We start from the raw sequence: 13,285 nt of genomic DNA on the forward strand, positions 1-13,285 counted from the left end.
AAGTTTACATACCCTGGCAGAATTTATGATTTCTTGGCCATTTTTCAGAGAATATGAATGATAGCACAAAAACTTTTCTTTCACTCATGTTTAGTGTTTGGCTGAAGCCATTTATTATCAATCAACTGGACTCAGGAGCGGGGCCACCAGCGTCCCTAACAACCAGTGAATATTGGTGACACCACCCCTTTGATACAACCAGATTAAAGTAAACGCCCTCTGAAGAGTGATCTGCCACAGATTGCGTTTCAGAGAGGGAGAAGTATAGCTCCACATGTGGGGAAAGTCCTTAGACCCGGGTCACACTATTCCGGCTCTGCGAGATGCGTTTGCACGGCCCCGCGGCAGCCTATTCACTTGAATGAATCGCTGTGCTTGTGTTTCATAGATTGAAAAAGGTGCATGCAACAATTTTTAAAACGCAGCAGGAAAATCGCATAGTGTTTTTTCCACCAATGGAATTTCTTGGTGGTCCCCACACCAGCAGATGGGCTGCGTTGGGGGTACCATTAAGAAGGAATGGCAGCCCCATGCATTTTGGTTGTGGGAACATGTGAGATTCGCACACCTGCGACAACCCGCAGTAGTGTGAACTTGGGCTAGCTGATATTGAGCGTGTGTAGCCCGTGAGGATACAAAGGACTTCAGTTGGAGGATATCTAATCCAAAGAAGAAAAATAGAACATATTGCAGGTCACCAATCTTTAGGCTGCATTCACACCTAGGGGTTCCGGAAACACGCGCGGAAAACACAGCAAGGTCGCCTCCTGGTGCCAACAGGGTTCAAAGATTTTGGTGCATATTTGGTCATTTAAAAAATAATATAAAGAATAAATAAATTGCATTGAAAACGTGGCATAAGCGCAACTGTGATGTGTTTTTTTTTGAGTGCCATGACCTATGAATAACGCACTACAAAAAACAGAAAAATTGTGTGCGTCTTTTAGCGGACAATATCGCCATCTTCTTCTTTTCTGGCAGCAAAATACAGATATTCCTATTTTAGGCTGACGATTTTCAGCGACCAATATATTGGTGCATTCCCAGTGACAACGCTTTTTCCTTCTTAGGACTGGTACACATGGGCAAACATGTACGATGGAACCGGTCCGTCGGACCGTTTTCACCGTACATGTCTGCCCGGGGACTTCTGTACGATGGCTGTACTAACCATCGTACAGAAGTCCGCGCGTAAACAATACGCGGGGCGTGTCCGCGCCATCGCTGCGACAATGACGCAGCGACGTGGGCGGGCCTGCCTTTTAAATGCTTCCACGCATGCGTCTAAGTCATTCGACGCATGCGAGGGACGGCGGGCGCTCGGACATGTACGGTAGGTCTGTACAGACGACCATACATGTCCGAGCGGGCAGGATTCCAGCGGACTGTTTTAAAACAAGTCCAGGAATATTTGCCGCTGGGAATGTTTGCTGGAATTCTGCCCGCTCGCGCCTACACACGACCGAACATGTATGCTGAAACTGGCCCGCGGACCAGTTTCAGCATACATGTTTGGTCGTGTGTATGGGGCCTTACAGTACAGCGAGTGAGCGTTGTCACCTTAGAACAGGAAGGGTGTTGCTGGCTGAAATAATAAATATCAGAAGTAAAAAAAATAATACTATTAAAAAAAAATGTGTGTGTATGTGTGTGTTTTATTATAATTTCTAATAATAATAAAAAATATGGCCCAGATTCACGAACGACTTACTCAGACGTATCTTCTTATACGCCGCGTAAGTTCTAGGATGCGCCGTCGTATCTATGCGCCGTATTCTTAAAACCAGATACGCCTGAATTCTGGGTGCATCTGACCGACGTAAGTCTCCTACGCCGTCGTATCTTGGGTGCATATTTACGCTGGCCACTAGGGGCGCTTCCATTGATTTACGCGTCGAATATGTAAATGACCTAGATACTCCGATTCACGAACGTACTTGCGCCCGTCGCAGTAAGCTACGCCGTTTACGTAAGGCGTACGTCCGGCGTAAAGTTATCCCTCATAAAGCAGGGGTAAGTCATGTTAGGGTATGGACGTCGGATTTTACGTCGTTTGCGTAAGTCGTACGTGAATGGGGATGGGCGTAGGTTACGTTCACGTCGTACGCATTGAGCCGCCGTATCTTAGGGAGTATATGTGACGTGATTCTGAGCATGCGCCGTTCGTTCCGACATTCTTTTACATGGGGTCACGGTTAATTTTAATACAACACGCCCACTACCTTCCAAATTTGAATTAGGCGGGCTTACGCCGGCCCATTTACGCTACGCCGACGTAACTTACGGAGCAAGTGCTTTGTGAATACTGTACTTGCCTCTCGGTTACGTCGGCGTAGGGCATATGAGATGCGCTACGCCCGCTCAAACATACGCCGCTATATATATATATATATATATATATATATATATATATATATATATATATATATATATATATATATATATATATATATATATATATATATATATATATATATATATATATTTTATTTTTCATTATTAGAAATTATAATATATACATTTATTTTTCATTATTAGAAATTATAATATATACATTTATTTTTCATTATTAGAAATTATAATATATACATTTATTTTTCATTATTAGAAATTATAATATATACATTTATTTTTCATTATTAGAAATTATAATAAAAAAACAAACGGGAAAATGACTGCAGTCGCGGCAACTTGTAAGTTTTCGGTATATAAAAAGTTGTGTTCTTGGCTTTACACGCATTTGCTGGTTTGTCAGGATGGGATTATTTGGAGTGTGTTGGTTGTAGACACAGTGTTATGGGGGAGGGGTGTATACAGTAAGCAGCCTGTGTGTACACACAAACACCCCCAGCCAGTCACACACAGGAGGGGGGTGCTACGCTCTGGTTGGGACTGGTAGGAGAGAACACTGAGGCGGTTTACTGACCAGGGAAGGGATGTTGTACCCAAAACAGAAGCTTCTGCCTGTCACTTGTCATGTGATCGTGTCTTATTGGAGGAGGAAACATACATTGATGAATACATAGTGCCGAAAGTATTGGGACGCCTGCCTTGACACTCGCATGCGCTTTAATGTCATTCCAGTCTTGGTCTGTAGGGTTCAATATTAAAGAGGTTGTAAACCCTCGTGCATCCTATGCATTAACCACTTAAGCCCCGGACCAAAATGCAGCTAAAGGCCCAGGCCAGGTTTTGCGATTCGGCACTGCGTCGCTTTAACAGACAATTGCGCGGTCATGCGACGTGGCTCCCAAACAAAATTGACGTCCTTTTTTTCCCACAAATAGAACTTTCTTTTGGTGGTATTTGCTCACCTGCTGCGGTTTTTATTTTTTGCGCTATAAACAAAAATAGAGCGACAGGTTTGGTAAAAAAAAAAGCAATATTTTTTACTTTTTTCTATAATAAATATCCCCAAAAATATATAAAAAAACTTTTTTTTTTATCCTCAGTTTAGGCCGATACGTATTCTTCTACCTATTTTTGGTAAAAAAAATCGCAATAAGCGTTTATCGATTGGTTTGCACAAAATTTATAGCGTTTACAAAATAGGGGATAGTTTTATTGCATTTTTATTAATTATTTTTTTTTACTACTAATGGCGGCGATCAGCGATTTTTTTTTTTTATTTTTTATTTTTTTTTTCTCTCGTGACTGCGACATTATGGCGGACACTTCGGACAATTTTGACACATTTTTGGGACCATTGTCATTTTCACAGCAAAAAATGCATTTAAATTGCATTGTTTATTGTGAAAATGACAGTTGCAGTTTGGGAGTTAACCACAGGGGGCGCTGTAGGGGTTAGGGTTCACCTAGTGTGTGTTTACAACTGTAGGGGGGTGTGGCTGTAGGTGTGACGTCATCGATTGTGTCTCCCTATAAAAGGGATCACTCGATCGATGCAGCCGCCACAGTGAAGCACGGGGAAGCCGTGTTTACATACGGCTCTCCCCGTTCTTCAGCTCCGGGGAGCGATCGCGAGGGGGCGGCTAGAAACGAATAGCCGCGCCGTCGTCCCAGATCGCTCCCAGACGATTTCCGACCATCGCATGTACCGGGGGGGGGGGGGGGTCCCGATTGGACCCCCGACCCGACACTGACCACCCCCCACTGTTTTACTCACCTGAGCATATTCGTTCCTCTCTGCCCAGGGTTCTCGGCTCTTGATTGGATAGATTTGATAGCAGTGCAGCCATTGGCTCCCGCAACCAATCAAATTCAATGATGAGGGGGCGGGGCCGTGTCCGTCATTTTGTATCTATAGACGCAAATGCTGGACTCGGGAGCGTGCTTTCAGGGTAACCCCCCCCCCCCCGGGGGAGAGTGCATCTCCTAGGGGGGTTTACTGATGCCGACAGAAGCGCCGGGGGACCCAAGAAGAGGATAATAGTTTTAGTCATATTTTAGTCATCTGAGTTCTTTTAGTCGTTTTGCAGCGTGACATCAAAAAATTGCAAAACCAATACGTTTATTCTCTAGGGCAGGGGTCTCCAAACAGCCAGTTTACTGCTTCTCAGGCTTTAGGGGGGCCAGACTACGGCCAGTGAGAAAAAAAAATGCCCCAGCATCAATGGGAGTCCACAGTTTCTAAGGCTTGGTTGTCTGTAGGTGGAGGAATAGTGCTCCATCATTGGTATTAGTGGCAGGAACAGTGCCCCATTATTGATGTTGGTAGGAGGAGTTATTCCCTATTTTTGGTGTCGGTGGAAGGAATAGTGCCCCATTGTTGGTGTCAGTGGAAAGAATTAAGCTCAATTGTTGGTATCAGGGAAAGGAATTGTGCTCCATCATTGGTATCAATAGAAGGAATAATGCTTCAAGGGCCTGAAAAAGGCAAGCAAAGGGCCACAATTTGGAGACCACTGCTCTAGGGCAGTGGTCTCCAAACTGTGGCCTGGGGGCCAGATGCAACCCTTTGCTTGCTTTTATCCAAAAACCTTGGGGCATAATGCCTCACCTGTAACACCAAATATGGGGCACAATTCCTCCCAATGACACCAACAATTGGGCCCAACGAGGCACACCTTCTACCACTGACACCAATGATAAGTTTGTTGGGAGGAATTGTGCCCCCATTGTTCATGTCATTGGGAGGAATTGTGCCCCAACAATGGGGGCACAATTCCTCCCAAAGACATTAACAATTGGGACCAATGCTGGTGCACAATTCCTCCCAAAGGCACCAACAATTGGGACCAATGATGGTGCACAATTCCTCCCAAAGATGCCAACAATTGGGACCAATGATGGTGCACAATTCCTCCCAAAGACGCCAACAATTGGGACCAATGATGGTGCACAATTCCTCCCAAAGACGCCAACAATTGGGACCAATGATGGTGCACAATTCCTCCCAAAGATGCCAACAATTGGGACCAATGATGGTGCACAATTCCTCCCAAAGACGCCAACAATTGGGACCAATGATGGTGCACAATTCCTCCCAAAGACGCCAACAATTGGGACCAATGATGGTGCACAATGCCTCCCAAAGACGCCAACAATTGGGACCAATGATGGTGCACAATTCCTCCCAAAGACGCCAACAATTGGGACCAATGATGGTGCACAATGCCTCCCAAAGACGCCAACAATTGGGACCAATGATGGGGCACAATTCCTCCCGCTGACATGGGGACATTTTCTACTCCCAATGGGAACGGTCTGACAATAAACTGGATCCCTGCTCTAGGGCCTCTGCTTAAAAAAAAAACATAATATATGGGGTTCTAAGTCATTAAATAGCAAAGTACTGATTGTTCTACGTAAACAAAGTGCCAGACTGGATTTGGAATTAGTTAAGCGGACTGTATCCTTTCCACCAGCCTGACACGTTTCGTTGTTCCTCATCTCTGACACATAAAAATGCTTTTATTTTCCAGGTCCTGTTGGGGATTTTCTTTAACATCCACTCAGCCGTTCTCATTGAGGATGTCCCATTCACCGAAAGCGATCTCTTTGAGGAGTAAGTATAGAACGGCTCCATGTTTGAGCAATAAATAAAAAGAGAAGTTTTAGTACAGTTGTGATTAATCTCTCGATCTTCTCCTACAGCCAATCTCCTCCTAAGAAGATGTACGCCTTGTACGAGCAAGTCTCCTATAACTGCTTCATCGCCGCGGCCATCTACGTGGTGGTGGGCGGCTGGTCCTTCTGCCAGGTGCGGCTGAACAAGAGGAACGAGTACATGGTTCGCTGAGCGTGCCGCGGTTGTGTCTCCCTTCTGTAACCCCCCCGCCACCCTCCCCAGACCACTCATCGGCCCACAAAGCACAGACCTTATATACTTAAAGGGTCACTCCACCCGAATCTAACATTTGGTACTGGTGGACTGAATCTCACACCGGCTTCTTATAAGATCTGCTGAGTTCTTGGCACATGTGTTGTAGTCGCTGTGCACTGTGATGAGTGAGACTCTTTATAGCAGCACAGGTTGAGGATCTGGAAAATCGGTGCTGCAGAAGTCAGTGGGGGACTCGGTCCATCAGTCTTCAAATTTTGTTCAGGGTGGACTTGACCTTTTAAAATAAATAATTTTATCTTCACTGACACTTTCCTGCCGATATGTCTTGGAGCATTTGAGTGAAGTACAGTCTGAAGCCCCTGCCAACCAGCACCAAGAATCCGGTCTTCATGCTATTGAGACGTTTTAGTTCTGTATTTTATTTCTGATATAGACTGTACATTGTTGTGTGTATGGGGGTGACATCGGGAGGGAGTCCATCCGTTCTGAAGACTCCAAGTGAAGGCCTCCACCTTGGGTGATACTCTTTTACATTACCAAGATACCTGAGCAATGAAACCTTGACTTGATCTATATGTATATTTATGTGATACACTGGGACCAGCGGAGATCTCTCCTCCTCACCCCGGCACCTTCTGGGATCTGTTATTTATGATTGTTAAATAAAGTAACGAGTTGTGTGATCTTTGTCTTCATTGATCGGCATATTTCCACCTAAGTCCCTGGAACTATGTTTCCCATGATACTCATGCACTCTGCAGTGTAGTTGAGCATCATGGGAAATGTAGCTCCAAAACATCTGGGGGTGCCAAGGTTCACCATCACTGGACTAGTGTGTCCTAATTCCAGGCCTCAAGGCACACCAGCAGGTCCTGTTTTCAGGATTTCCCGTAGCAATGGTGTCAAACTGGTGGCCCTCCAGCTGTTGCAGAACTACAATTTCCCATCATGCCTGTGGGAGTCATGCTTGTAACGGTCAGCCTTGCAATGCCTCATGGGAATTGTAGTTCTGCAACAGCAAGAGGGCCACTAGTTTGGCACCTGAGCCTTAGAGGTCTTTCACACGGGTAGCCCATTCAGGTTTGCCTGACAGTTTTTTAGGCGGAAATGAACGGGTGCTCTGTGCTCCTCTATGGAACCGCGGATGTCAGCGGTGACATGCCCGCTGACATCCGCTCAGATCCGCCAAAGTGTGACGGAGGAAAAACCTACTTTTCCATCTGTCTATCGGATCGGGTTAACACGGACAGACTGTTCTCTCCCCCCCCCCCATAGGGAAGAGCGGAGAAAAGACAGGGCGGTCCCTGCACAGTGCGTGGGGACCGCCCTGTCATCCGCCGGCTTAGCGGGGATCAACGGAGCGATCCCCGCTGAGCAAGCGGAGGTTCACGAGGGCGGATCATTACTGATCCTCCCCGTGTGAAAGGGGCCTTAGATGAAGTGGCGGTGGTAATTACCAAGGCAGTGAAACAGATTGAATCACCTGTGCAAAATAATGGATAGCCTGAAAACATGACCTGTTCCTGCGCCTTGAGGACTGAGAATTGAGAAACGCTGCCGTAGATAAAGCGCACACTAATAACATTTGCAATAAAGGGCAACTCCACTTTCGTGGGGGGGAAAAGGCAAATAAAAAAAATAATATAGTGCATATAGTTGCGGCAATATTCATTTTGTAATTGAATGTTATTAAAAATGAACTTTCCTTTTCAATCTGCAGCCGTTGTACTTTTCTGAGAATGCATTACAATATGGCTATATGGAGTTTTCTGTACACAGATTGTACTGACCACTCCCCCAGAAACATCATTTCCTGCTTGTGTGATTGGCTCACCAATTTTCCCAGAAGTCTGCATAAAATACAAGTCAGATTTCAGGCATCCCCTGCAACAAAAATTTATTTTTTTGGAGAGTTGATTTCAATAGGAACACATCTAAAGGGGTGCAAGCCCAGCAGGTTTCCTCATTCTAGAGCCCTGCAGCTGCACACCTGACAGTTAATTATTAAATATATTTTGTTTTTACTGGTAAGGGCAAATTGGACACCTAAGGCTGGCCTTACACTATACATTTTTCTTCTACAGTTTTTCTTTAGCTTTACCAAAACCATATAATATGAGGTCAAAACAAAACCCATTTCATTCGCACGCAATCAGGCAGGTACTTGTACTACATAGTTGAAGGTAAATCTAAAGGAAATTGAATAAGAAAAGTGTATAATATATGGCCAGCCTAACTTTTTTGGGGGGGACCAGTGACACTAATACATTGATCAGTGCTAAAACTATGCACTGTCACTGTGCCAATGACACTGTCAGGGAAGGGGTTAATACCAGGGGCGATCAAAGGGTTAAGTGTGCTTACTGTGTGGGGGAGGCGCTCTAACTGGGAGAATGGATCCGTGTTTCTACTTAGCAGGAAGGCAAGATCACTTGGGTAGATTCAGGTAGGGGCGCGCTAATTTGCGGCGGCGTAGCCTAGCGTGTTTACACTACGCCGCCTTAAGAGAGGCAAGTACATGATTCTCAAGGCACTTGCCTCCTTACTTAGGGCAGCGTAGTGTAAACACGGCGGGCGTAAGGGCGCCTAATTCAAATGGGTTGGAGGGGGGCGTGTTGTATGGTAATGAGGCTTGACCTCACGTTTTTTTTGTCACTGCGCATGCGCCTGGCGACTACATTTCCCAGTGTGCATTGCGGTTGCGTACGCCGCACGGGCCTATTGATTTTGACATGGACGTAAACCCCGATTCGCGCACGACTTACGCAAAAGACGTTAAAATTTCGAATCTCGCGGCGGGAACGGCGGCCATACTTTAACATTGTTATTCCACCTCATAGGTGGAATAACTTTAGGCCTGCAAAACCCTTACGGAAACGGCGTAAATCGACTGCGGCGGCCGGGCGTACGTTCATGAATCGGCGTATCCCCTCATTTACATAATCTACGCCGACCGCAATGGAAGCGCCACCATCTGAAAAATTGCAATCTAAGATAGGACAGCGCAAGCCGTCGTATCTTAGATATGTTTAAGCGTATCTCTGTTTGAGCATACGCTTAAACATAAGTCGGCGTAGATTCTGAGTTAGGCCGGCTTATCTACTGATAAGCCGGCCTAACTCTTTGTGAATCTACCTAACTGTGTTTTCCCCTGTCAGAACGGTGATCTGCCTTGTTTACATAGGCAGGTCGCTGTTCTGCCTCTCTGGGGAACGATTGTGGTTGCAGAAGGCAGGTCCGGGGTTAAAATGATCAGCTTTTTTTTTTTTCTTCATTTTATGTAAAACCTTTATTTTAAAAGGAACAAAAAAGTGTTTGTGGTAACTGATTATAAAGTGTGAGTTGGAATTTGGCTTCAATTTGTTAGTGTATCTAAATCTGCTAATGCATCTCACCCAGGACTGCTGTGCCCCCTGTGTTCATTCCTCCAGAGTTGTGTGCCAGGAGGTGTGTTACTGGCCAGATCACCAGATGAACTGAAAAATGGGGGGGGGGGGGGGAGCCAAAGAAAAGAAAACGAATGCACCCAACCACATCTACGGATCGGCAAGCTGCAATATATTATATTTTCGGTTTTGGGTTTAATACCGCTTTCACTTCCTGTCCCATCGACAAAACAGGAAGTGACAGCCGTCTGCTGTACATTTAGAGACCATTTTTCAGTGCTGTCATAGTTTGCAACACTGTTACCCAAATGAATTTTAGATCATTTTTTGGGGAGAGACAGAACTTTCTTTTGGTGGTATTTAACGACCACGGTTTATTTTTATTGTATTTTTGTAAATATTTGATTCTATCTTTTCATGTGACAACACTGAAGAAATGACACTTTGCTACAATATAAAGTAGTGAGTGTACAGCTTGTATAGCAGTGTATATTTGCCGTCCCCTGAAAATAACTCAACACACAGCCATTAATGTCTAAACCACTGGCAACAAAAGTGAGTACACCCCTAAGTGAAAATGCCAAAATTGGGCCCAATTAGCTGTTTTTCCTCCCCGATGTCATGTGACTCAGTGTTATAAGGTCTCAGGTGTGTTAAATTTGGTGTTATCGCTCTCACTCTCTCATACTGGTCACTGGAAGTTCAACATGGCACCTCATGGCAAAGAACTCTCTGAGGATCTGAAAAAAAAAGAATTGTTGCTCTACATAGAAATGGCCTAGGCCAGTGATATGCATATAGCGGACCTTCAGCTGTTGCAAAACTTCAAGTCCCATTGCGTCTCTGCCTCTGGGTGTCATGCTTGTGGCTGTCAGAGTCTTGCTATGCCTCATGGAGGTCCGCTAATTGCATATCCCTGGCCCAGGCTATAAGAAGATTGCCAAGACCCTGAATCTGAGCTGCAGCACGGTGGCCAAGACCACACAGCTGTTTAACAGAACAGGTTCCACTCAGAACAGGCCTCGCCATGGTCCACCAAAGAAGTTGAGGTCACATGCTCAGCGTCATATCCAGAGGTTGTCTTTGGGAAATAGACGTATGAGTGCTGCCAGCATTGCTGCAGAGGTTGAAGGGGTGGGGGGTCAGCCTGTTAGGGCTCAGACCATACGCCGCACACTGCATCAAATTGGTCTGCATGGCTGTCGTCCCAGAAAGAAGCCTCTTCTAAAGATGATGCACAAGAAAGCCTGCAAACAGTTTGCTGAAGACAAGCAGACTAAGGACATGGATTACTGGAACCAAGTCCTGTGGTCTGATGAGACCAACATAAACGTATTTGGTTCAGATGGTGTCAGGCCTGTGTGGTGGCAACCAGGTGAGGGGTACAAAGACAAGTGTGTCTTGCCTACAGTCAAGCATGGTGGTGGGAGTGTCATGGTCTGGGGCGGCATGAGTGCTGCCGGCACTGGGGAGCTACAGATCATTGAGGGAACCATGAATGCCAACATGTACTGTGACATACTGAAGCAGAGCATGATCCCCTTCCCTTCAGAGGCTGGGCTGCAGGGCAGTATTCCAACATGATAACGACCCCAAACACACCTCCAAGTAGGGTTGCCACCTCATCCCTTTAAAACAGAACACATATGAATTACACAGGTTCTGAGGCTAATTAAGGTGATAATTAGACTCATTTGGTGCCTTACCTGCATTAAATCAGCCACAGAACCTGTGTAATTCATATGTGTTCTGTTTTAAAGGGATGAGGTGGCAACCCTACCTCCAAGATGACCACTGTCTTGCTAAAGTAGCTGAGGGTAAAGGTGATGGACTGGCCGAGCATGTCTCCAGACCTAAACCCTATTGAGCATCTGTGGGGCGTCCTCAAATGGAAGGTGGAGGAGCGCAAGGTCTCTAACATCCACCAGCTTTGTGATGTCATCATGGAGGAGGGGAAGAGGACTCCGGTGGCAACCTGTGAAGCTCTGGTGACCTCCATGCCCAAGAGGGTTTAGGCAGTGCTGGAAAATAATGCTGGCCACACAAAATATTGACACTTTGGGCTCAATTTGGACATTTTCACTTAGGGGTGTACTCACTGTTGTTGGTTTAGACATTAATTGCTGTGTGTTGAGTTATTTTGAGGGGACAGCAAATTTACACTGTTATACAAGCTGTACACTCACTACACAACATTGTAGCAAAGTGTCATTTCTTCAGTGTTGTCACATGAAAAGATAGAAGAAAATATTTACAAAGATGTGAGGGGTGTACTGACTTTTGTGAGACACTATATATATATATACACACAGGTCATACAGAGAGAGGAGGAGGGTATTATACAGGTCACATGCAGAGAAAGGAAATGTACTGTCTTCCCTGATGATGTAAAGCGCTGCGCAAACGCTATATAAATCATGTAGTAGAATAATAATAATAATAATGAGATGGAGATGACATGTAGGGGGAGGGGGCGAGAGGCTTAAAAATGATCCTACACTAAAATGTAATAAACCCCTCCCCCACCTTGAATCTGCTGCTAGGACCCCTCTGTTCATAAAACTCCCCTTCCACCATTGTGGGTCGGCTCTCAAATGTAAACCGTAGTCGTTTTTCATTTGTGATCGCCCTGATTGGTAATCACAAGGTACAGTAGAGAGCCACTCTGATTGGCTCTGTGCACTATGCCTATGATCTGCACTGATGATGACATGATCACTTGCATTGTGTTGGCAACCACAAGTTGTAAATGGAGCCCTTTAAAAAAAAAAAAAAGTGCAGCAAAATACCACATCCACCATATCTCAGTTTTAAAACCTACTTCAGTGTAGCAAAGTGCTTAAAGTGGAGGTTCCATCAAAAAAAAAAAATTTGCTTTAAACTGTAGCTTACGACTAAAAAAGAAAAAAAAAAAAGAACATTTTTTTTTTACTCATCTGGAAATGCCTGTTGCTATGCGGTCCCACGAAATCTGCCTTTGAAACCACCTGGGATTCTGACATCATCTCCCTCTAATGCTCCTGGGAAATGTGTGTCATCATTTCCCAGGATGCAGTGCGCTGTCCAATTATCACTCCCCATCCAAGACTTCCAGGAAGTAAGTGCCTGTAGGCTTCACAATGCCCACAAGCAAAATGGCAACGGTGTAGATATAGTTTTATAAACTATCTTTTTTGAATATCTATGTGGAGCGGCGGCGGATTGTAAAATAGTAAGTGACCGGATTTATATTATAAAAACGCAGGATGAAAGGACATACATTTAAAAAATGCTAATTGTGGTTGGAACTCCGCTTTAAAAAAAGAAGGTCCCGCCATTGTATATTAGAAATCCCCTAGTTGCAGTATTCACCTCTCGCCTCCTCTCTGGTACTCTTCCCCCAAAGTACCTCTTTTCTGCCACAAGATGTCCTCAGTGTCCCGGGTTGAATGACGCCAGACAAAGGATATCCTATGAGTGTGGTGTGTTGGGGACCTGCAGAGCGTCACAAAGTGCCATCCACTCATAATGATGTAATGACATCAGTGCAGTCTCTCACACCGAGGACAGTCCAGCACGGGATAAGATATGAAATGCATAAAATACGGAAGGTAAAGGGGAGCACTGCAGGGCTGAGCCTGGAGCTCTACTTGAACATATGTTATCTTATGTA

At 45.1% G+C, this 13,285-nt stretch overlaps 1 protein-coding gene across 1 annotated transcript in view; it reads left to right on the forward strand.

The window, feature by feature from the left end:
* Nucleotides 1-6,930, forward strand: part of RNASEK (ribonuclease K) — a 13,244-nt gene extending 6,314 nt beyond the window's left edge. The window contains exons 2-3 of the mRNA XM_040346669.1: nt 5,886-5,968; nt 6,058-6,930. Coding sequence (XP_040202603.1) covers nt 5,886-5,968; nt 6,058-6,202 — 228 coding nt within the window. The 3' untranslated portion in view covers nt 6,203-6,930. The remainder of the gene's footprint in view (nt 1-5,885; nt 5,969-6,057) is intronic.
* The last annotated feature ends 6,355 nt before the right edge of the window (nt 6,931-13,285 follow it).

This window comes from Rana temporaria, chromosome 3 (assembly GCF_905171775.1).
Source record: "Rana temporaria chromosome 3, aRanTem1.1, whole genome shotgun sequence".
Taxonomy (NCBI): Eukaryota; Metazoa; Chordata; class Amphibia; order Anura; family Ranidae; genus Rana; species Rana temporaria.